At 39.7% G+C, this 25898-nt stretch overlaps 1 protein-coding gene across 1 annotated transcript in view; it reads left to right on the top strand.

Moving 5' to 3' along the window:
* Positions 1–25898, top strand: part of ABCB4 (ATP binding cassette subfamily B member 4) — a 64965-nt gene that overhangs the window by 23193 nt on the left and 15874 nt on the right. The window contains exons 7-15 of the mRNA XM_029918831.1: positions 1–84; positions 3164–3367; positions 3742–3912; positions 11642–11803; positions 15956–16132; positions 18652–18798; positions 21139–21243; positions 24265–24342; positions 25670–25753. Of these exons, the coding sequence (XP_029774691.1) occupies positions 1–84; positions 3164–3367; positions 3742–3912; positions 11642–11803; positions 15956–16132; positions 18652–18798; positions 21139–21243; positions 24265–24342; positions 25670–25753 (1212 nt within the window). The remainder of the gene's footprint in view (positions 85–3163; positions 3368–3741; positions 3913–11641; positions 11804–15955; positions 16133–18651; positions 18799–21138; positions 21244–24264; positions 24343–25669; positions 25754–25898) is intronic.

Below are 25898 nucleotides of genomic sequence, written 5' to 3'. Positions count from 1 at the left end.
GTGGCCCTGGTTGGGAACAGCGGCTGTGGGAAAAGCACGACGGTGCAGCTGCTGCAGAGGCTCTATGACCCTGATGAGGGTACGGTAAGTGGGAAGAACCAGGTTCTCCAAAGTGGGAAGCCGGGTACCAATTAGCCCTGTAAAAGTGTTTTTTTATTTGGTTTGGTTTTTAGCAACAAATTCGCATGCAAATCAATTTTAATAAAAAGGCAATAGACATGCAATACATCTAGATAATGCATTTAAACACTTGAACTGGTTTAACAAAAATATGCAAGATGATAAAAAGCTAAATGACACTGTCTTCTGTTCTCACTGAGCACTTCGTAACCAGGCATCCAGACCATTTAGACTGTTGTTTTCAAAGAATTTTGGGGTTTGGTCAAAAATATTTCATATTGCATTTTTTTGACAAGCTGATAATCAAAGTCTCCAGGGGAAAGTGGGATTGTCTCTTAAAAAACTTCTGGGACATGGGGGACATTAATAACTGAGGGTATATTTTTTGCCTGTTAAATTTTCTTATAAATTGAAACTTTAGGGGCGCCTGGATGGCTCAGTCAGTTAAGTGTCTGACTCTTGATTTCGGCTCAGGTCAGGATCTCGCGGTTTGTGAGTTCGAGCCCCACATTGCGCTCCCTGCTGACATTGTGAGCCTGCTTGGAATTCTCTCTCCCTCTTTCTCTGCCCCTGCCCCACTCATGCTCTCTCATTCTTTTTCTCTCTCTCTCTTAATAAAGAAATAAACTTAAAAAATATAAAATAAATTGAAACAAAAGATGCAAGACATATAGTCTTCACCCACATTTACTAATGATATTTTGACCCATTTATTTTATTGCCTTCTCTCTCTCCATATAACATATATATAACATATGCACATGCGTGCATGCACACACCCCCACACACAGGCATATTTTTTTCTGAACCTTTGAAACTAAGTTAAGACATCATGTCCCTTGCCTCTTCAATACTTCAAAATATATTTTCTAAGAAGGACATTCTCTTACATAACCACAAAACAGTTATCAAAATCAGTAGATTTAATTTTAACATACCACTAACCCACAGTATATATTCAGATTTCCTCAACTGTACCAACTTTAGGACATTGAGTTTACCTGATACTAAAATATAATTCAACAATTATGAAAACAGAAGATTACAAGTTACAAAGAAAAACAAAAAACATTAAAAGGCATTGAGATAGAATAGAGATGGCAGAAATGAATACAAAGTTTTAGGGTCCATGAATTATATATTTAATTAATAAAATACACATTTTGGGAAAATCTGATATTACTAAGGAGGAACATCATCTTTTTCTCATTTGCTAAAGCTAACTCTAAGTTGATTAAGTGTAATTTTTTTTTATTTTTAAAAAAGAGCCTTGTAAAATACTAACCATTAAAAATACACATTTGAAAAAAAATACACATTTGAAAATATCTTTAAAACTATTATTGGGATAGGGGCACCTGGCTGGCTCTGCTGGTGGAGCATGTGACTCTTGATCTCAGTGTCATGAGTTCATGCCCCACATTGGATGTAGACCCTAGTTAAAATTCAAAAAAAAAATTATTGGAGTAGTATATATATTTTAAATATACATGTCAATAGGAAAAAATCTTCAGAAAATTTATAACTCAGAGATATTAACTATTTACATCATGATTGAACAATTTTCTTACTACTCAAATAATAAATGTCCAGAGGTATAGTTCATTCATTTAATTTTTCCTTTAATTTCTCTTCTGTAAAAATTAGTAAAGCTTCAATAAAAGAAAGCAATAAATAGAAACATGATTTATGATATATATGGTAAAACTATCATATTTATATTTGAGAAATTAACATGGATCTACAGTAGGATATGAACATGAAAATCTTTTGAGAATAAATATGCATTTGTAAAAAGCTACAAGATATGTTCAGCCTCATTTATAAATATATACAAAACAAAGCAAATATAAGGTACTAGTTTGCATTTATTAAGTAGAAAAAGACAAATTAAAATGATAAAACTCAGAGCTAGTAAATATAAAAAAATACAGATATACTTATATATTTTTGCAGACACTGTAAATTATTAAACTCTTTTTAGAGTGTTGTTCATTCAGCCTTTATTCAGCAAATAATAAATGCCCAGCATATACCAGTCATTGCATAGGCAAGGAATTGTTATCAGGGAAAAAAATAAATCATATTCCTCAAACTGGTGTGAACTCTACTTTTCCTCTGATTCTTCTTCAGTGTTCCTTAAAAGAAGCCAAATGTCCAGCAGGTGGGAAATGTTAAAATAAGTTTTCATATATTACATAGAGTAAAACATCATAATGCCATCAAAATGATATGTACACTAAGTAAATAAGTGGATATTTTAATCAAATTTAAATAGTAGTAAGCAAAAAAAATATGCCAAAAATCTAGAACCTTCTGTTGCCTATGGAGAATAATCCAACCATGAAAAAACTGTGTGTATAAGATAATAAATATACTTTTTAAAAAATGTTTATTTTTGAGAGAGACAGATACAGAGCATGAGCATGAGCAGAGGAGGGGCAGAGAGAGAGAGGGAGACACAGAATCCAAAGTGGGCTCCAGGCGCCAAGCTGTCATCACAGAGCCTGACATAGGGCTCGAACTCAAAAACCACAAGATTATGACCGGGCCCAAAGTTGGACACTCAATGGACTGAGTTTTCCAGGCACCCCAATAAATATACTTTTTATTTTTATTTTTGCACATTGCTGTTTGTTTCTAATTCTCATTTCTAACCATTTCTAACTACCACAATACGTTAAATAAGTTAAGAAGTTAAATGTTAACTAAGACTTTTAGTAACAAATTAAAGAGTCTTGATATTTTGGGTGTCAGATGGATTTAAAGTATTTAATGGAAATGGAGCACCTGGTGGGCTCAGTCAGCTAAGCTCAGCTCAGGTCACGATTTTGGGGTTTGTGGGTTCAAGCCCTGAGTTGCGTTCTGTGTTGACAGCTTGGAGCCTGGAGCCTGTTTCAGATTCTGTGTCTCCCTCTCTCACTGACCCTCCCCTGGCACATTCTGTGTGTGTGTGTGTCTCTCTCTCTCTCCTTCTCAAAAATAAACACTAAAAAGAATTTTAAAAAATAAAGTATTTAATGGAAATATTTCTGTCTTTCAGATTAACATAGATGGGCAGGATATTAGGACCTTTAATGTAAGATACCTCAGGGAAATAATTGGAGTGGTGAGTCAGGAACCAGTGCTATTTTCTACCACAATTGCTGAGAATATTCGTTATGGCCGTGGAAATGTCACCATGGATGAGATAAAGAAAGCTGTTAAAGAAGCCAATGCCTATGACTTTATCATGAAACTACCACAGGTAAAGGCTGTTAATGTAATTAGAATGAAATGAAATTTCAGTTTTTCAGGACATTAGAATTTGACTTTGTGTGTCTGAGCCCTTTCTTCAAAGTTTAAGCTAATAATGTTTGAGATGCAAGGTTGTCCAGGTTGGCTTAGGCAAGTTATTCAGTTGGGGATATATGGACAGCCTGGTACATAAATCCTATAAAATTTTATTTGAAGTATATATAAGTAGATTTTTGCAATTCAGTATTCATTGATTTTATTATACTTTAGGGCCCATTAAATAATTAAAATGAAGCTTTGTGTTGCCTTCATGAATTTCTAGATTCCATAGCTTTTTCTATTTAAAATATGTCAGGAACTCCTCTCCCATGTTTTCTGTTGTAGAAATTTGACACCCTGGTTGGAGAGAGAGGGGCCCAGCTGAGTGGTGGACAGAAGCAGAGAATTGCCATCGCTCGGGCCCTGGTCCGCAACCCCAAGATCCTCCTGCTGGACGAGGCCACATCAGCCTTGGACTCTGAAAGTGAAGCAGAGGTGCAGGCGGCCCTGGATAAGGTCAGTCAACCCTGAGTACCTGAAAGGCCAGCAAACTGAAGCTTCATTGGAAATTCTTGCCAGTGCTTAGCGAGTCTAGATTGAAAAACATAAACATAAAAGCAACGAAGCTCTCTCCTGGGGCTTTATTGATTTCCCTTTTCTGTCAAGTCACACTGCGAAGAGAGGTAGATGGCCCATTAACTGGCAGGTCTATGCAACCAGCCACTTGGCTTCATTTACTTCCTGCACAGAGGCTATTGCTTTGATCAGAAAGTTGTTGTGTTAAAATGTATGGAGAAAAATCTTGTTACCTAGACACTGGTCCAGCTGAAAAATAGCTGAAAAACTTGCCTCATTTTGTAGGCACTAACATTCTCTTTATTCATGAAGGCAAAAGGAAGGCAATAGGAAATAAAGTTCAATTTGTATGTTCGTCTAAGCACATAAAGAAGCAACGCATTTGGAGGATGCTGAGCTCATGTGCCCAGCTCAGGGACTGTTAAATCTCTCACTATCGTTTCTAAAAGCTGAGGTTTCACAGGAAGAACCTTATGTTGGGACACTCTTGTGGTCAGTGTTGATATTATCTGTACTAACAACGTGGTATAATAACCAGAGTCAGCTGACACTCTATTAATGGGTTTCAAAACTATAAGTATTACAAATATGTTTGGTTTGAGAAAGTTTAATAATCAAATGTGCAGGCTACTGAACAGTTTCTATCCAAACAATTTTAGAGACAAACTGTAGGTATCTTATTTTCTCAGGAAAATTTCTACCTGAATCCTAAGTAAACACTGTATGTGCTTATAAACTGTAGTTAATCAATGCTTCCCAGTTTATCATTAATATTTTGGTTTATCTCATAATTTAATCTAATAATGATGAATGAGATCATAATCATTCCGCACAAATTCTTGCACTGAATTATATTGCTTTCATGTATGTTGTCTCAATATTAAGGAATTAAAATATATACATAGGAAACTGGTATTTGGTTGGCTAATCAGGCATGACTTAAAGCAGCAAATTATTTTTTAATGCATGTATTAAAACAAAAATTAACTTAAAAGGGCATTCATCTGTTGACATAGACTTTTTTCCGAAAAGTCAGGAGAAGAAAGATATTTATGGGGCAAAAAGTCCCAGTCAGCCCTAAAGCCCAGGTCCCAATAGTTTCTAGGATACAAATATTCAATATATTCATACTTTCTGTGCTAAAAGAACAGAATTATTGGACATGTAATTTTTTTTGTCGTATGGATACTTTAGAAAAATTGTAGTCTTACAGGTTTTTAATTCATAGTTGGACAGGTTACTTCATTCAGTTTTAACAATTTGTATTCTCTAGGATTATGGCCTACACTCCCCAGCTGATAAACTTTTAGGTTTTAAGAATAGCTGATAAATCACTCATAATTTTTGTACATCCCCATGAAAAGCCATTAGCAGCTTGGGAGGGGTCAAGAGCACAGGCTTTGGTGCTAGACAGACTGAGGTTGGAGTCCCTTTCTAGCTTCATGACCTTGGGCAAATTAACTAACCTCTCTAAGCCTGAGCTACTGCAGAAGTAATTAGGGAGAGGGCAAGAAGTAATGTCATAGGATGATTGAAAAGATGAAATGAGTACTACATGTAAAGTTATTAGAACATGCCTTGCACATGGGAAATACTTGATAATGTTAGCTGATGCTGTTATTATGGGGAATACCATTAGCATGATTATTATTTAGGTAATTTTTTTATTATTATTAATTTAGGTAATTACCAACTGGTGACCTATTGCTTCATAACAAACTATCCAAAATTCATACTTAAAACAGTAATTCTGTGGATTGACTGGGTGGATCTTCTGCTGTTTTCACCTGAGCATATGACTGCATTTACCTGGAAGGTTGGCTTAGCCAAAACAGGCCAAGATGGTCTTGCTCATGTGCTGGCTGTCAGCTGTGCATCTCATGTGGCTTCTCATACTCATACTAATACTCATGCAGTAGGCTAGCCTGGCTGCCTTACATGGCATTTTTGGGACATTGTACCCAGAGGCAGAAACTAGAAGACATCTGGAGGCTTATACTCCAGGACTTACACAGTGTCACTGGCATCATATTCTGTTCGTCACAGCAAAGGCAGCCCAGACTGAAGGAGGAAATAAATTCTACCTCTTTATGGGTGAGCTGTAAAGAATCTGTGATCATGTTAAATCTGCCACACTCTCTCCCACAATTATTTACACTTCTCCCATGTGCAAAATAAATTCACCTCTTCCCAATACCCTCAAAATTTTCATGCAGATCTGACCTCAGGTTCAAAGTCTAGTATCTGAAGATCTGTATGTAGTCCAGATATGGATGAGTTCTTCATGTTGACCTCATCTTGATCCAGAGATCGCTGAATGAAAGAGACAAGTTGTGTTCCACTCATACACCAATATGTAATGTTGATGCAGGGATACGATAATGGTAGTTGCTCTTTTCAAAAATTAGAACAGGAAGCATGTAGCAGCAGTTACTGGTCCATAGTAATTCTGACATGCAGTTGGGTACATGTAACCAAATACCCCACTGCTCGAAGGTAAAGGAACGGTCTCGATTAAAGCCCAATTTTATCCCCTACAGTAGTGGGGTCTTCTTGGTTTGGGCTCCAACCTCTGGGCTCTTAGATTCTCCCTCTGAGAGGTCTTTCCTTTTCAATAAAAAACTGCCTGTGTCTGCCACTGATTAGCTTTCTCAGTATGCTTTCTACCTGTAGAAACTTGGGACCTACCCGCCTCTTTATAGTTTGAATTTTCTCAGTCTCTTTCAGTCCAAGATGATGGATTCTCTTAGAAACTCAGTTTGCTTGGGATCTGACTTTGGTTCACTCAGGCCCCCAAAGCCACATCTATAATTTTTCTTTTTTCTAAAATAAGTCTCTCTCTCCTTTGGGCTGTGTGTGAAGCTGCCATAAGAAAACCCTTACTTAAGAGTCTTGTATAGATTTAGGTGTCTACTAGAATGTACCTTAAATCTTTCGGAGATTTGACTTTTGGCTTCATTTCCCCAGATGGTTAATGATACATTTTCCAACTAAGCAGGTACTAGGTCTTCTATGTTTCCTCTAAATTCACCTTGCAAACCAAATAGATCCTTCTTTAGCTCACCTTTCTCTTCCCATACCTTATAAAATACAGCCATTGGAATCCAGTTAGCACTTTCAACATTCTGTTTAGAGATCTCTGGAAACTTCTTAGCTAGAGGTACAAGTTCAATAGATAAAATAATTTTCTTTCAAGTTACAAGAGGAAACTTTCTTTTCCAATTATTGCAAGGGTACATAATTCAGGTAACCCTCGTTCCAGGCCCAAGTAGCAATTTCTTTACTTTTCTCTGGTCTTTACTAACAGTATGTCTTCTTCTTCTTTTTAATTTATTTTTGAGATAGAGACAAAGAGACAGAAAGAGACAGAGGTGAGTGGAGGAGGGGCAGAGAGAGAGAGGGAGACATAGAATCTGAAGACAGGCTCCAGGCTCTGAGTGGTCAGCACAGAGCCTGACATAGGTCCTGAACAATGAACTGAGGGATCATGACCTGAGCTGAAGTCAGACACTTAACCAACTGAGCCACCCAGGTGCCCCTTTACTAACAGCATTTCGGCATCAGTTGCTTTAAGACAAAACTTAGTGAAGTGGATGGTGTGGTTCTTCTGTTGGTTTTGCTAATCTCCCTCAAGCAGCTACTTCCAGCTCAGAGTCAGCTGGGCTGGAACATTCAAGATGGCCTCACCCTTGTGCTTGGCAATTAGTTGGTAATGGATGTTGCCTGAGGCAACTCAGTTCTCCCCAAGAAGCTTCTTATCTTCCAGTGGATTAGACGGGTTTCCTTTTACTATGGTTTCAAGGTAGCAAACACACAACTGTAAAGCCTTTTGAAGTCCAAGTTCTGGAAATTGCACAAGTGTTAATTTTTTCACATTCACTTTGTCAAAACAAGTCACAAGGCCTGCCTAGATTTGAGGAGATGGAGAAACAGACTTCCCCTCTGGATGGGAGTGCCTGCAAAGTGTTTGTGGCCATATTTAATGTACCATAGTTACTATGAATAGTTTATAATATACTTAATTGGCCCCATACTTTGCAAAATTACTAAGCTAATATGTTTTGCAGACAATAAATCATAGCTTTAACAGGGAAATCCTTCATCACTGCATCCCCTCAGTGATACAAGTCAGTCTGTTGGACCAGACATTCTGAGGTACAAACTACATTTGAACAACGAAAAGTTGAACTTTGTATTATCTTTCCTCTGAGGAGTGTAAGGATATAACACTACTTTATCTATTGTTATTCTTTCCTGATTACCTATCCTGTAAGAATAATTTCCTCCTGTGGATCCTTTCTCCATTTATCAGTACCTCATGTGTGGCACCACCTTATTGTAGTTATTTATTTATTTATGTGCCTTCTCTCTCTTGGAAAGAATAAATCCTCTAAGAAGCAGAATTACTGAGCTGTTCAGGTTTATATCTTTTTTTAAAAGTAAGCTCTATTCCAGGCTTGAACTCATGACCCTGAGATCAAGAATCACAGGCTCTACCAACAAAGCCAGCCAGGCACACCTGTGTTTATATCTTTTTAACACTTAATCACTACCTTGCACATAGACACTAAATAAATATTTACTGAATGGATTGATTACCATGATCCAGCTCACTGAAATCATACATGTCAACATAAAAAATTTAATGACTGCATCAGTTTTTGACTCAATCAATTGTGACTGTTTATCAAAACACACTATAGGTTTTTCAATATAAGGTCTTAAAGAATACAAATGAAGATTTATTGTTTTGATTTATTTAAAGAAAGCCAATAATCACAAGGTTTCATACCTACATGCCTTTCCAGCTCCAGGTGTTACCATACAGGAGGGACAAGAGAAAAATAAAAAATCGCCTACATGTGATTTTATCAAATGATTCCAAAGGTTTCATTTTATGTACCTCCCTCCACCTCTTTTTTTTCCCTCAGAAGTTCCAGAAAAGCTAATGGATCAGTAATCCCTTTGTTTGGGCCTGCCTTTTATCCCTGCAAATCCAGAATTAGCAGAAGGTCCAAATTTCTTAACAGTTGGTGTCCTTGAATCTTGGGTATTTATTTGCCAGTGTTTTGTCATCATTGGAACATCTGAGAGCTCTGAAAAGAAATCTCTTTGTGTCAAATCTCTATTCTGGCAAAAATTTCTTGGTCAAGGGTGACAGTTGCTAACTTTTAAATTCACCGATACATCCTTTGTTTCTCTTGCACACTAATCACAAGTCTGATTGTAATCTCTCTAGGTTTTTTATTTTTAGTATTTACATAGTATCAACCTATTATCTTAATGTTAACATAATCAGTTTGCAGTTTATATATCACTATTATTAGTATCATGAATATGATTAGAATGATCAAGTTATTTCTTACATACCTTATCACACATGGACCAAGCCATACAACTTTCACCTCAGTAAATATTTATCAGTGCCTCTTTAGGGCCTTTGTACTGAAAATCGGACAGTCTTAAATGTTGTCCAGTAGAGCAATGCTCTAGTCTCTGTCTTTTCCTATGGTTTAACTCTTTTATACTTATTTAAACACAGTTAAAAATGGTAATTTTAGTGTAAGGATGGAAAGAGAAAGACCACATTTTTTTTCCAAGAGGCCGCACAGTTGACTCAGTATCATTTATTGTATATTCTACCTTTCCCCTATTGATAGTGCCATATTCATCATACACTAATTCTTAAATGTTTTATGTCTATTTCTGGACTCTCTATTTTGTTTTACTGATCAAATTGCCTATTCATGTGATAGCTTCCCCTGGATTTTACTAATTTAATTGCTATAGCTTTTAATGGTGTAATATTTGGTGGAGATATTTCCCTCTCACTAACTTATTTTCCAGAATTTTCATGGCTGCTCCTTTTTTTTGAGATAAAATTCATATACCATGAGGTTTGTCCTTTTGCAATGTACAATTAAGTGGGTTTTAGCATATTCACTAGATTTTGCAACCATCACCATTATCTGATTGCTGCAGATTTTCATCACCCCCGGAGGAAATCTTGTGCCCATTGGCAGTCACTCTCCACTCCATAATCACCCCAGCCCTTGGTGACCACTAATCTACTTTCTGTCTCTATGGGTTTGCCTAATTTTGATATTTCCTATAAATGGAACCACCCAATGCATGGTCTTTTGTGACTTTTCATTCATTTAACATAACGTTTTCTTGCTTTTCCCAAATTTTTATTTAAATTCTAGTTAGTTAACATGTAGTATAATGTTGGTTTAAGGGGTAGAATTCAGTGAATTATCACTTACATACAACACCCAGTGCTCATCACAAGTGCCCTCCTTAATACATATCATCCACTTACTCCATCACTTCCCACCTCCCTTCATCAACCCTCAGTTTGTTCTGAATCATTGGACGTCTCTTATGATTTGCTTCCCTTTCTTTTTTTTTTCTTTTTTCCCTTTCCATATGTTCATCTGTTTTGTTTCCTAAATTCCAGATAGGAGTGAAATCAATGGTATTTTTCTTTTTCTGATTGACTTATTTCACTTAGCATAATGTACTCAAGCTCCATGCTCGTCATTGGTGGAGTAATATTTCATTGTCTATATACACCACATATTCTTTATCTATCCATCAGTCAATGGACACTTGGGCTCTTTCCATAGTTTGGCTATTGTTGATAATAGCATAAAGTCTTCATAGTTCATCCATTCTCAAACATGCATCAGAATGTCTTTCCGTTTTATGGTCCAGTAATATTCCATTGTATGAATGTACTTCATTTTGTTTATCCTTTGATCAACTGATGAACATGTGGATTGCTCTCACTTTTTGGCTATTATGAATCTAGGCTATCATTTTAATTTGTGCTTTTAGCTACTTTAAGGTGAATTAAGCTATACTCCGATAACCATCCTAATGATGTGATTTTATTGCCTCAGAATAGAAGTGGTCTTAAGAAAGTGTTATCCTAATAGAGTAAATGAGTATCAAAATGAATAACCTTTATTAAGGACATAACATGAATAATTTGATGAGCATTTTCCAGGGTTTAAAAGCCCACTGATAAACCCATCAAGGCAGCATGTGAGTTTACCAAACTACTTCCTGGGGTTTGTAGATTCTGGCAGAGGGCCAAACGGGGGCACTTGTTAAGAAGCAATTATTGGCCCCACTCTGGAGATAGTGATGCTGATGGTCTTTGAACTATAATTTAAACTGTCCTGATCTCGCCCTACATTTTCACCTACACTGCCTGCATGGAGCCCATCAGAATTACAATTGAAATCAGGCACTTCAAATGAAACCTTAGAGAAGAGCCCGGGAGAAGGCTGCATTTGGCAACAATTCCAACCTGTTGCTGCTGAAGTGCTAGTGCACCATATGACTGACAAGATGGGCTCCTCAGACAAGTATGAAAACCCTTGAGAAGGGTCAAGCCTTTCCTTGTTTCGCTTGGGTAAGCCTACACTGTGAGCTTCCAGAATTATCCATCCTCATACTGGAGAGGTTGGCCTCCTTTCTGGTCCAGAATTCAAGTGTCCCTTTGGCCTTTCATGGATAAGGATGCCTGTGAGCCCTAATCACACGGGGTAAGTTACTCTCATCAACCACAACACAGGCATCTAAATGCTTAACTCTGTGCTACTGACAGTACGTCGACATTGTAACCCTGCCGCACCATGTCTGCCCTTCTCCCTTTTAGGCCAGAGAAGGCCGGACCACCATTGTGATAGCCCATCGACTGTCTACAATCCGAAATGCAGATGTCATCGCCGGCTTTGAGGATGGTGTCATTGTGGAGCAAGGAAGCCACGGGGAGCTGATGAAGAAGGAAGGGGTGTACTTCAAACTTGTAAACATGCAGGTATGTGCTCCCCGCGATATTTTTTCTGCTTCTCGATACAGTATTCTTTATATTAGTACAATATCAGGCAGCTAATGCCGTGCTGAGAAATATAAAACTTTAGGGAGATACCTAAAATGTGCATCTGAGACTAATTCAGAATCAGTGAAAAAATCCTGCCTGGAAGAGAGAAAAGTGAGGGAGGAGGAAAATGTCAAAAAACATTTTGCATTTATTCGTCAGGATAGAGATCCGTAATAGCCTAGGGAATGTGTTCAAACTAGCATGTCTTTTCCACTGTAAGATTAGGGACTGTCAGAGAAGTGGCAGGAGTGAGAAGCCAATGCCAGGATCTCTAGCGGTAGGAGGAGGTCCTTTGTGATTTTAAAATGCTTCCTAGATGATCCAATAAAACCAAGGTAAAGGAAGTGAATAGTTTGGTCTTTAAAAAAAAATCATTCACTGTAGCTCCTACAAAAGGTAATAATGATAATTATTGGTTTGTATTACTATTGTATTGTCTTTACTTGTGCTACTTTGCAAAATAAATAACCTACCCATATTTTTCCCATAAACATGATTCTTAGATCAAAGCAAATGTATATACTTGTATAAATATAACTGTAATTTTGTTGGTTTTTTTCCTTAACATTTCAGATACAGATCATCCAGATAATAATACTAAATCTGGGGCACCTGGGAGGCTCACTTGGTTAAGCGTCTGACTCTTGATTTTGGCTCAGGTCATGATCTCTCCGTTCAAGAGATTGAGCCCAGCGTGGGACTCTGATGGCAGGGAGCCTGTTGGGGATTCTCTCTCTCTGCCCCTCCCCCACTAGCTCAAACTCTTTGTTTCTCTCTTTCTCTCTCAAAATAAGTAAATAAACAGTTAAAAAATACTAACTCTACCATGCAGGCTTATAAGGTTAAGAAATAAGCAACTGAATATACTAAAAAAAAAAAAAACAACACTTTAAAAGGGCTACTTGTATGGTATGTGAATTGTTTCCATAAAGCTGTTGTTTTCTAAAAAGAAGCACTCAACACAAAGTAGATGCATGATAAATAATGGTTACTGAAATTTACAAAGTACCTAAAGTGAAAATACCAAATGAAATGATGGAAAGTATTATAATCCTTGCCACAATTTGCCAGAAAATGTTTTCAGCAGAAGGAAAGTAATCATAGCATTTATACTAATTACCTCTCTTTGTAGGGCCTACCCATCACAGCATCTTTGTCATTTCCCTAGTTTAAAAAAGATGTATAATGTTTCTTTCATTCAGTTTTCGTTTTCATTGTATTAATGGGTACTAAGGCTGTGCGGTTTTGCCTGTGAAGACACCTTAGATCCTCAAATGAGGCGGCCACTTTCTCCCCTGGCTGGCCTGTGTCTGTGCCGCTGAAAGACCTTCCATTCCCACAGGCAATGAGACTGGGAGGCCGCCAAGGGGTAAGCTCTGACCTTTCTCTATTGTTATTCCATAACATTTTGTTCCTGGGAGAGGTCTTACAGTGAAAGATGGAATGCTGTCCTGTGATAAAAGAGGCCTGTCACCAACTACACAGTGGTTTCAGCAAATCATTCCGTTTTGGCGTCCTCGGTTGTTAAAGGAGCAGAGTGAGCACGGAGATGACCTATGTTTCCACCGGCTCTGGCATTCCGTGATCTGTGGTCCCTCTGAACTTCTCCGTCTTGGTACCCGCACAGTTCTCATTTCTGGTGTAGGCTTTACTTAACCAGTGATTTGCTGGTGCTTTTGCAGAACTGCAGGAAAGAGCTGCAGTGAGCCTGAAGGCTGACTAAATGCTCAAGCTGACGTGTTTCTTTTTCCTCCAGTTCCAAAACGCAACCTAGTGTCAACAAAACCTGGTCTGTCTTATGTTTTTAAGTAGAATAGTCACTGATTTTTCATTCGTTGGATTATTGGCTCTTAGTTGTTTCTTTTATTAAGAAAAAATTTTTAATGTTTATTTATTTTTGAGAGAGAGAGAGAGCATGAGCAGGGGAAAGTGAGAGAGAGAGAGAGGTAAACAAAGAACCCGAAGCTGAGCTGTCAGCACAGAGCCTGACATGGGTTCGAACCCATGAACCACAAGATGATGACCTGAGCCAAAGTTGGACACTTAACCGACTGGGCCACCAGGCGCCCCATTTGTTTCTTTTAAATGTATTTAAATTTTTTCCTGATTATAAATGTAATGCATTCTTATTTTTAAAAATCCAAACATGAAAAAAATTCAAACATGAGTATTTTTGAATCTTGAAAGACTCCCCGTAATCCAAACCCCTGTTGAGAATCACAAACAGCCATTAAGTATTTATTTTTTATCTTTTTTAGCCTAAAAGAGCCAGCAGGATTTACAGATTTTTTTTAACTTTCATGAGATTGAGCCTCTTTTCACATGTTCAGTGGCCATTGTGTTTTCTTCCATTAAACTATTCCTATTTTAGTTGGGGTATTCATGACATTCTTGTTGACTTCTAAGAACTCCTGTATGAAAAGGAAGTATGTCCCTGCATTTATTGGAAATATTGTTCCTGCTTTTTTATTTCAGGTTCACTATGTAGTTTGTTTAGCTACCATTAAAAATATTTAAAATTCTATATAGATATATTATCATTTTTTTCTCTTCATGTCTTCAGGATTTGGAGCTGTTCTTAGGATATTCACCATATTCTCTTTCATCATTTATTGTTTTATTTTTATAATTAAATATTTAAAACAGCTAAAGTATACTCAGGTGTAAGAAATAAGGGCTCATGGTTTTAAATATATACTTTTCATCACCTGGCAGAAAGTGGCCATCTTGACTTTGGAGCTGAGTGACCTCAGCACCCACCACATGAGGGCTTCAGGTAGGACACAGAAAAAATATTACAGGAGAGAGGAAGGGATTGTTGATTCGGTCATAGAAGGCTAAAATCATAATGGGCTTATTGGGAGAACTGTCTGTTGACCTGGACCCTTTGATAGCATGGAGATGACAAAAAGAGGAAAAGAAAAGGCATTCATGAGAGGTGGTCCAGTCTGACTTGCCATCAGCTAGACCTTGGGGGAGCCAGACTTGAGCATGTGGTGGGGAGCTGTGGGAGACTTTTGAGCTGGGATGTGATTTGAGCAGAACCACCCTTTAGAGAAATGAGTCTGGCAGCAGTGTGGATGGTAGTGAGGATGCAGGGACCAGTTAAGACCAAGGCTTTAGATTGGTTTGGGTTAGGGGAAGGTATAAAACAGTTCCACTTATAAGCAAGTGAGGAAGTCCCCGAAGCAGAACATACCACTGCAGTGTGGTTCCAGGCACATGGGTGGTATTTTGTCAGGTATGGAAAGCACAATTGGAAAGCTAGGGTCAGATTATATGTAGACCTCTAAGGCACTGGTCATAGGATCAGGTTAGGGGACAGGAACTGAAGAAGAGGAGCAAGAACAGGACAATACTATAATAACTCTCAGGCTCTGTGTAACCCATTAAGATGGGTGCTTGTACATGAAGGAGGCAAATGGAGAACCAGACTCGGACTCCAACAAGATTGGCTTAATGTTCTTCACCATGCATTGAACTAGAGGTCCTTAAATTACCTTTTCCTTGGCCCCTTTAAGGAGAGAATTGATCCCAGTGCAGACAATGAGGCTTAGCCTGCAAGTGAGGTCACTTGGGATGAGGTGAGTGTGAGCAGGGCAGAAGGAAGAAAATGATTACACTGAGCAAGTCAGAGAAACCAATTTAATTGCCTCCCAAGGGGAGTGACCAGCTTTTCCTTGTTTGTAGCTTTAAAAATGAGCCCTTGGTAATATTTCTATTTATTCTTTCCTTTGGTGGTGGTCACAACCTGTTCCCTGCATTCCTGCATGTTGACAGAACTCCTTTATACCCTCTGCATGATGAAAATTTTGCCTTTTAATTTTTGAGAAACACTTTTATACTCCAGTTTTTATATTGTTCAAATTGAATTTAACCTTTATGTCCTTTTTAACCTTTAACACACTGGTATGTGTTGAAACATTTTTTTTTGCAGTTTTTGAGCTAATCTTGATTGAAAAGCTGTTAGAGAACCTGAAAGTCATGACACATGGATTACTCACTGTGGCTCCATGGCTGTAAACGTGGAGGTTATCTCAATTTGGGGGACACACACGTGCACAACGTAACATTGTGTTCTTCTTTCAGACAGCGGGAAACCAGATGCAGTCAGAAGAATCTGATGTTGAACTAAGTAATGAAAAGGCTGCCATGGGAATGGCCCCCAATGGCTGGACATCTCGCATATTTAGGAATTCTACCCATAAAAGCCTTAGGAATTCACGAAAGTATCAGAAAGGCCTTGATGTGGAAACCAAAGAACTTGTAAGTTGCTTTTCACTTAAATTAAATATTTTGTGGTACAGTTTGGCCATTGAAATTCTTATCCTTGCAAGTATATTGCAGGCACAGAGGATTGCTACTGTGAATTATACCCTTCCTGGAAAAAAGGAAATTGCAATTTCTAAATGTATTGGACAATGAATTGAAATCAATTCCAATTAAAAGTGACTTCTGTTGGGGGAAAAAACAGATCCAGAAACACAGTCTTTGTGTCTAGATGCTTAAAATTAAAAGTGGATATTCTATTCATCTTTGAGATCCAGAGAGATAAAGCTAGTCTAAAGTAAAAGCCCCTGATATTTGCATTCTGTTAAGGGAGGATTCTCTCTCATGATCTGGGCTGAAAAAGCCAGAATAACATCAGTTTAAACAAATTAAGAGTTTGCGTTTTTCTTTCACATAAAAGAGCCTTAGTGGTGAGAAACCCAAGGCTAGCGTGGCCGTGGCTCTACAGTTCCCTCAGATTCAGGGTCCTCTCACCCTTATCTTCACTATCCTTGCCTGTGACTTCCCTCCGTGTGATCTAAAAGGGCCCCTGAAGCTCCTGCCATATCATCCACATTCCAAACAGCAGGAGGAAACAAAGAAATTTTCCAGAAGTTCCATACAATACTTTAACTTAGGTCATTGGCTGTAACTTTATCCCATGGCCATACTTTGCCTGAAGGAAGGGTAAAAAATGGAATCTTTTTACTGTTTGCATTGCCACTCTGAATTAGATTGGAGTTCTCTTACTACGAAGGGGAGAACGTCCAGAAAGAGCAAAATTGTATGTTAACACTTCTCACCTGAAGACCTGTGATATCATTAATTCAAGTCTACAGAAACTTTTGTAGTGGAGGGGGACTCCGTTCCAAGAAAAGATAATTTATTTCAAGAGATTGTTTGAAAACATATTACTCAATAAAGGTTGAGCTTATTTTAACTCTTGTGTTGGTCTTAAGAAACTAATTGTATCAAGAGTTCATTGCATCTATTTTTCTCTGCCCACAACATTACTTACTGCAGAAATGACAAGGACTCGTTTAGAGGTCTTAATCTTGATAGATTTATGGAAAGAGTAACAATTATACTATTGTGAAGTTGCATTTCCTGAATATAAACACCCCCATCTTTTGGCTATGGAAGTATCCAGTTTTTTCTCATTTGTCTTAAGAGCTATGTGGCTAAGTCTTCAGAGTCTGGTATTTCCAAGAGCATTTCCCTTGAAGGATTGCACAGAGAAAGGACAGCAGAAAACTCCAGTCAACAAGGTTGCCACAAGTACCATCAAAGAGGGTTTACAGTGCGCCCAAGGAGAGGGAGGAATTAAGTGTGATAAGAGGGACCTGGGGAGACCTGTTTGTGTGTTTTGAAGAGCAGTCTGAGCAAAGTCATTTATCAGGCTGGAGACCAGGACTTAGAGATAATGCTAACTATTGATGGGGGGGAAAGTAAAATATGATAGAAAATGGGTGGCTTGAAAAAAGAAAGCTAAGTAGAACCTACCCCTAAGTTCTCTGTTTCATAGAGGCCCAAACATTGGGCACCTGGGTGGCTCAGTCAGTTAAGTGCTGACTTCAGCTCAGGTCATGATCTCATGGTTTGTGGGTTTGAGCCCCGCGTCGGGCTCTGTGCTGGCAGCTTAGAGCCTGGAGCCTGCTTTGGATTCAGTGTCTCCCCCTCTCTCTGCCCCTTCCATACTTATGCTCTGTCTCTCAATAACAAATAAATGTTAAAAATATTTTTAAAATAAATAAAGGAGACTATTCTGATTCCAGAGGTAGTTGATATGACCTAAATCCTTCATGTTTGAGCAGACATTGAATTTGACATTTGCTGAGAATCTGATATGGGCCAGGTACTAGGATAGTTTCTAGGGATATAAAGACATAGTCTTTAATCTTAAAAAGGAAAAAAAAAAAAAAGCTAACAGAAAACAAGGCTTGGAAATAAATAAATGGGGAAAAAAATCCTGAACAAGCTAAGCTTTGAAATAGGAGAAGCCTGCCAAGGAACGGTGACTGAAAAAAAGGGGCATAACTAATTTGGTTTTGTGAGTTAGGAACAAGTCACGGGAAAAAGCTACACTAGACAGGGTTTGGGGGGTGAGGAGACCAGACCCAGGTTAATAATGGTATCCCACATTGATAAGGACATTTATCCATCTGTTTACGGGTATTCTCATTTGACCCCAATATCATCCCTGTGTTGAGTTGGGACAAAATTCTAGAGCATTTGGTGCCCAGGTCCTGCGTCTCCTCCCTCTGTTGGGCTGGTCACACCATGAAGACTGCTTCTTGAGTGAACAGCTCTCACTTACCTTATGTGATCAGTGGACATTGTTAACATTTTATAATAGTCTGTTTTATTCTCTAGTAGACTGGTCATTGTCTGCACCTAGTTTGCAAGTTCCTTGAGGCAATGCTGTGTCTTTGTCTATAAACTGTGGTGGTAACTGTTGTGTTATGACCAGTTTGTCCTGATGCATATATATTTGTGTGTGTATGTGTGTGTTCTAGGATGAAAATGTGCCACCAGTATCATTTCTGAAGGTCTTGAATCTGAATAAAACAGAATGGCCCTACTTCGTGGTGGGAATAGCATGTGCCATTGCCAATGGGGCACTTCAGCCGGCATTTTCAATCATGTTCTCAGAAATGCTAGCGGTAAGTTTGAAAACATCATGTAGTAGTTTGAATTAAATCTGCTCTCGGGGCGCCTGGATGCCTCAGTCAGTTAAGCGTCAACTCTCCATTTTGGCTCAAGTCGTGATCTCATGGTCTGTGAGTTCGAGCCCCACACGTTGATGGTGTGGAGCCTGCTTGGGATTCTCTCTGTCTGTCTCTCTCTCTATGCCCTTTCCCCACTTACCTGCTTTCTCTCTCTCTCTCTCTCTCAGTAAGCTTTAAAACAAATAAAAATTAATAAAAATTAAAAATCTGTTCCCTTGCCAATCTCACCATGGGGTCCATTTTGGAGTAAAGCAGTCTCTGAAAAAGTAAGCTGAAGTTTTTAATTGCTTTTTGAGGAAAGACATGAGGCAAAAGAAAAAGTAGCCTTTCAAACCATTCCAAGTTATGATATCAATGAAATTGTAAGTTATAAAATCACCAAATGAGGCATTTAATTAGCTCTCTTCATTGAGGTGAAGGGGGTGATTTCCTTCGCCCTTGAGGAGAGGAGTGCAGGCTCACAGGAAGGCTGGGAGGGGTGGGGCAAGGATGGGCTCAAGTCACAGGGCCAGGCGCTGGGCACAGACCGGTCTCGCCGCTGGCTGTGCACACTTGGGCTGTGTGCTGTCCCTTGCTGGTCCCCAGGTCCTTCATGTATAAAATAATCCTGCCTCACAGGAAGGCTGAGGATGGAAAGAAATGCTACAGAAACTATAAGGGGGACATTTAAATGTGTCTGCCTCAGAGTAAGTATTCAAAAAGTAATAGCAAGTACATTATGGTTTTAGCCATCCTTCCCAGGCCTGGGAAGTCTCAGAAAACTCAGATTATCCTATGTTTAACTTCCATCAGGGACAGTTATAGAAAGATATCAGGAACATCTAAGGCTCCATTAAACCCACCATTTATATAGTATAATCTTAGTCAACCCCTAACATTATTGGAGAAACTTTCTTGTTAAGATAAATGATTCCCCATCATGTTACAGGTTTATTGTACTTGTGACATTGGATGTTGGTCTACAATTAAGACCACAAGACAAAAAAGTAGCAAATTAGAAAGGACCCTCCAAATGTTTTAAAATTAGAAAATAAAGCAATGCCTGGCTCTCTTGCAATTCAAGAGCTGTGCGGACTGTAGTATTTATATTTTGGGTCCTCTTCTACATGCCAAATGCTGTCCTGGGCACCAGAGATAAAGTGGGAACTAAACCAAGCCCTGCCTATTAGGACAGACACAGAACATACAAACGAAACAGAAACACACAGTGTGTCAGGGGACAGCAAGTGCTTTAACGGCAGGACTGGACAACAGGGGGCTGGAAGCGGAGGTGCTATTTCACACTGGTTGGTCAGGAGCAGGCAGAGCCCCTCGGGAGCAGGGGTGCAGGGCTGGGGTCAGGCAGGAATGAGCTGGGGCAGAGGGGATGGCAGTGCAGAGGAAGAGGAACAAAATGTGCGACATAAACCACACGCAGTGTTTCTTCCCATGTCTGTTACCACATGATCCTCAAATTCCCAGAGGTGGGAAGTAGCATCCTGGTTCCCAGGGGGCTGCGGAGCGGGTGTGGGGAGTCCCTGTGTCACAGGTGCAGAGTCGCGGTCTGAGACGATGAAACGGCTTTGGAGGTGGGTAGTGGTGAAAGTTGCATGACAGGACACCGTGAATATACCTCGTGCCTCTGAATTATACACTTAAAAATGGTTATGATGGCAAATTTTTGTTACATATGTTTTATAATTTAAAACAAAACCCCACATGTTCAAAGCCCAGTTTTTAAACTGTAATGCTCAAGCCATTATGTATGGGAGGAGTGAAGAGGGTCATGTAATCCAAGTGGGCATTTTAAATGTTCCTCTGTAGGGATCCCTGGGTGGAGCGTCTGACTTCAGCCAGGTCATGGTCTCATGGTTCCTGAGTTTGAGCCCCACATCGGGCTCTGTGCTGACGGCTTAGAGCCTGGAGCCTGATTTGGATTCTGTGTCTCCCTCGCTTTCTGCCCCTCCCCCCCCCATGCTCGCTCGCTCTCTCTCTCTCTCTCTCTCTCTCTCTCTCATTCTCTCTCAAAAATGAATAAACATTGAAAATAATAATAGGGGCTCATGGGTGGTTCAGCATCCGACTTCGGCTCAGTTTGTGGGGTCAAGCCCCACGTTGGGCTCTGTGCTGACAGCTAGCACAGAGCCTGGAGCCTGTCTTGAGATTCTGTGTCTCCCTCTCTCTCTGACCCTCCCTGCTCACGCTGTCTCTCTCTCTCTCTCTCTTTCTCTCAAAAATAAATAAAAACATTAAAAATTTTAAAAAGAAATATAATAAATAAATGTTCTTTTGTAGGTTTTTGAACAAGGAGATGATGAAGTAAAGCAACGGAAATGCAACATGTTCTCATTGCTTTTTTTAGGTCTGGGAATTATTTCTTTTTTTACTTTCTTTTTTCAGGTAGGTACCTGTGATTTCATTTTCTAATCAAGTCTACATTCCATTTACGAATATAAACTATTAGTTAGATTTTATTATCTATTCATACACATTAATTATCAATTAAAACCTAATGGAACTTCAAATCTTATGTTGAAATGAATTGCAAACACAGTCGGTGAAGTTCTTTTAGAAGGCAGTGTCCTTACAGAAGGAATAGAGACTTGACTGTGTTCTAAATTATATTATGTCCCAGGTTTGCCCATAGCAGACATCCGTTACAAAGGAAAAAAGAGACTTGGATTCATAAAAGAGACTAAGTACCAGTTAAACCCATTATAAACTAGAAAAAAAAAATCAGTACACCAGTATATTCTTTTTTGCTATTACCTTTGGCACAGGATCAAGCAACTTCTCTGATCTTTTCCTCCTTAACAGATGAACTCTGTGTAAGAGCATACATTATACTGAACTTGTATATTGTAAAGCTGGCCAAAAGGAACTAGAAAGCCGTATTCTGTTTAGACTTTCCTACCTAGACTTTTATTAAATTTCTTTTGTCTCTGTAACTCAGCACCAATACACGCCATTAAGTCAGCAAAATGAGGTTTCCTAATCTTGCCCAGTATACTTGTCTTCTGTCACTGTTGAGCCAATGGTAAAAGTAAGCAAGCTTTGCCAGAGTCCAGCTCCAGCAGGTCCAAGGTCCCCTGAAGGAGAGACGGCGTCGGCACGAGAGAGTGATGAGAGAGCCACAAGTTTCCTGCTTGGTCACCAGGCTGGCATCTCTGTTCAGTCTGCTTTGGTGTCTTTTTTATTGATGAAGCAATAACATGACATCAGAAAATAGAAATTGTTTACAGTTTCTAACTCTTAGTGATAAGGTGCTTTAATCATCAAAGGTGTACAGAAACAAGTTTTACAGAAGTATTTTTGTAGAACTATTCCAATTTATTCTTGGCATCAGTCCCCAAGACTAAGAAAGTAACAAACCTATCTTATTTTGTACGGGTTGGTTTTTGGCCAATAATTATTACTTTGTTTCTAATTAACAAGTCATAACCAAGTCATGTAATGCACTTACAGTAAGGTTAAGTAAATTTTACAACCATGAGAATAACAAGATGTTTTTAGTAAAAACCAGGATAATACACATATTATTTAAGTTAGTAACGCTAAAACTAAAACATAGGTTAAATTGTATATAGATAGGCTGGGCGTTATTTTATCTAGCTCATTAACCACAAGAGAAAGAATGTTTGTTCACAAGTTACTAGAGAAAGCCCTTTTCTTGATGTAAGCATAATGGGGGCCCTGTGCATTGACCTTGCACCTGCGTTTCTAATTTTTTAACCATCCTCATAACTGAAGTCAGTACAAGGGAGGGTATTTGTGACTCCAATTAGCAAATGTATATGCAGCAACTTATGTCCGGTCCTTGTCTGTTTCTTATCACTAAGTTAGGCTCTTCTTCTCTGGGCCAGAGTTAATTGTAACTCTTGTGTTCTTAGCCCACCCTTATGTTTTGGGTCTGCAAGGCTCATTAGAAGAGACTTTTGTCAAATATTCATGATGTTTTGATCCAAAATCTCTTATGCAGGGACAGGAAAATGCCTTATGGGGTAGCTGTGTGGGGAATATCGCCCTGATTTGGAACACTGTAAGGCCTAATTAATAGCAACAGGCTTAATTTCACCTGAGCAGTAGTAGCAGAAGGAGATACCAGTTTCGCTCTCATGGCAGGAGCTGTGCAAACGTCTGCCATTTCCTTACTGTGACCGTGTCATCCACAAGGCTGATGAAACTCCCAACAAAGCTTTTCATTTGGAAATCATTGCCTTGCTGGTAGCAACGCAGTGATGCAGTCCAGCCCAGGCCCTGGTGTGTTAGGGAGTGGGGCTAGTTTTAGAAATGTATTTCAGAGGCCACAAGAACAGTGGGATAATGAATAGAACTGCAGTGCCCACATTGGCCTTGAGCACTGTGCTGGCCAAGGAAGGAGACCAGAGAAGCCCAGTCTTGGACTCCTGGGGCAAGCTCATCCCCAGGTGCTGATCATCAATCCTCCTGGCTTAATAAAGACTCGGACGTGTCCTGCCAGAGCACGTGTTTTCCCAGAGCAAGCTCTACATGCCTGCGCCAAGGCTCAGTGGGCCTGGAGGCTTTCACCCGTCCCGCTTGTGGACATCTGGGCTGCTCTTCAGTTTGAACATGGCGTAACTGAGAAAGAGGGAAATTTTCTGGCAAGTTGGCTTGGGGAGGAAGAATAGCCTAATTGTTCCCCCAATCTGAGAACAGGTAGAGCTGTGACAGAGAGCCAGCAAACGCGTGTGGAACTCGATACTACAGACCTCCTTCCCTCTACACTACACAAGACTATTTCAGCAGAGAATTTTGTTACTTCTGCTTTCAGAATGGTTTAAAGTATCAGGAACATACCAAAAGTTGTAATTCCATATGCTATTGTGCCTGCTGAGATGCCCTTGCAAGTTAGGAAAAGGAAAGACACTTAGAAGGTTTCAGAAGCCAGCGGCACCTAGGTAGCTCAGTTGGTTACACCTCTGACTGTTGATTTCAGCTCAGGCCATGATCTCACAGTTCATGGGTTCCAATCCCATGTCAGACTCCACACTGACAGTGCAGAACCTGCTTGGGATTCTCTCTCCCTCCCTCCCTCTCTCTCTCTCTCTCTCTCCCCTCTCTCCTGCCACTCCCCTACGCAGGTGTTCCCATGCCCTCTCTCTTTCAAGAATAAATAAAGAAATTATTAAAAAAATTTTTAAACAAATATTTCAGAAGCCAGAACTGGACATTTGTAAGGTTTTTGGTGTTAGGATTCTTTTGTAAGCTAATGATTGGGCAAGTACATGAATTTGAAATTGGGACTTGGAATTAGTGTTTGGTCATAGACTTTCGTTATCTGAATGTGGGTATATTTTTACACACATAATATAAAAATCAATGAGTATGTCCCCTTGGGTCAGAGTAATACTGATGATCAAAAGGAACAACAGCTTTTTTTTTTTTTTTTCCCCCAACCAGGGCTTCACTTTTGGGAAAGCTGGCGAGATCCTCACCACAAGGCTTCGGTTAATGGCTTTTAAAGCAATGCTAAGACAGGTAGGCATGCGCACTGGAGAATGCCTTCTGCTCAGATTTCTTTCATTCAAAGCCTCTTTCTGTTGTTTGGGCATGTGTAGTTCATGTCCATGCCCCCCCCCCCACGCCATTCATGCTTTCATGCAGGGACCGGTCAGGGCCCTACAAACTGTCCTGGTCTTTCAATATCCAAAGACTTTTGAGGAATTTCATGGGAGTATGCTTAATTTAGGTTGCAAAAAACTTATTTTGTGACCCTCTCTATCCACGTGGACACTGTATTTTTAAGGAGCTGTATCTCTTCTCTGGATTCTATGCAGGCCCATGCTAGGCATTTGAGACTCCAAAGTATCGTTACACAAAGGAGAAGGTGGTTGGTAGGAATCATGTGCCACAATTGACCATGCTAACTATACGTTTTCCCAACTGTTGGTAACGGGGTTTTGGTTTTGTCCTATTTGAGCTCTGTTTTCATATTAATTTACTTGTTAATTCACTTACTCATTAGCAACTACATGTCCATGTGCTGGTCACTGGGACTATAAAATGTGTTCTGTGTCCTCTTGCGAAGTCCACAGTCCAGTGCCGTACATGTGGGGAAATGTGCAAATATGAATTCTGTTTTTATAGAGGAGGCTGGAGAGGGCCAGAATATTACCCATGCCCTTGAAAGGAAGTGACTATATTCCTGTTCACAGAAGAGCCCATAGCAGGTGTCCTATTTAGAGCAGGTCTGAGTTTAGAAACCTCTTTTGCTGGGTTGTTTTGTGGGGAAGATTCTTTTCTATGAAACTAACATGCTATGATCAGTGCACACTGTAGTTAAAATTCTATCTAATGGACACTTTTTCAGTGCCTGGTTAAAGAAACCAAACCGAATAAACAGGGTGAGAAAGCAGGACTGATTTTCTCCTGCCCTGGATTTACAGGGGCTGTGTTGAGCCCCACTGCATCCCTTGTATGCAGGACACCCCCAGCAGGGAGGAGGTGTCTGCAGTGCGTGTCCGCAGGGAGGCGAGGACTGAGTGGTGAAGTAGGCCCACCTGTGCCCCCCACCTCAGGGGCAGCCAGCGGGGAGCACAGCTGCAGCTAGAGGAGCCCCACCCCAGCCCCGGCCCCCACATCAGCTGTGCCGTCCCGGCCACAGCAGGGCAGCCTGGGGTAGGGGGTCCTAATGGACCCCAAGAGTGCCTGTTCCTGGCAGGGACCGCGGCTCCACACCGCGAGTCATTCTCCCCTGACTCCAGGGCCACGTTACGTACGGGTGTTTCCAGTAGTGAAGGTTTTGGAGGTTTCATCTACTGTTATTAGCTCTTGAACTAATTTAAAGCTGTGTTATGTGCCACAGGACATGAGCTGGTTTGATGATCATAAAAACAGTACCGGTGCTCTTTCTACAAGACTTGCAACTGATGCCTCCCAGGTCCAAGGAGTATGTAGACTGCATTCTACTCTTTCTTTAATGTGGTTTTGAATACAAGGACAGCATAGCTGCATCGGTGATGCTGCTTTCAGCTGGAAGTAACAGAAAACTCAGACTAACCTAAACAATAAGGAGGAAGGCTGGACTTCAGGGT

Source organism: Suricata suricatta, chromosome 2 (genome assembly GCF_006229205.1).
Source record: "Suricata suricatta isolate VVHF042 chromosome 2, meerkat_22Aug2017_6uvM2_HiC, whole genome shotgun sequence".
Lineage (NCBI taxonomy): Eukaryota > Metazoa > Chordata > Mammalia > Carnivora > Herpestidae > Suricata > Suricata suricatta.
This window is presented reverse-complemented; position numbering and strand designations above follow the sequence as displayed.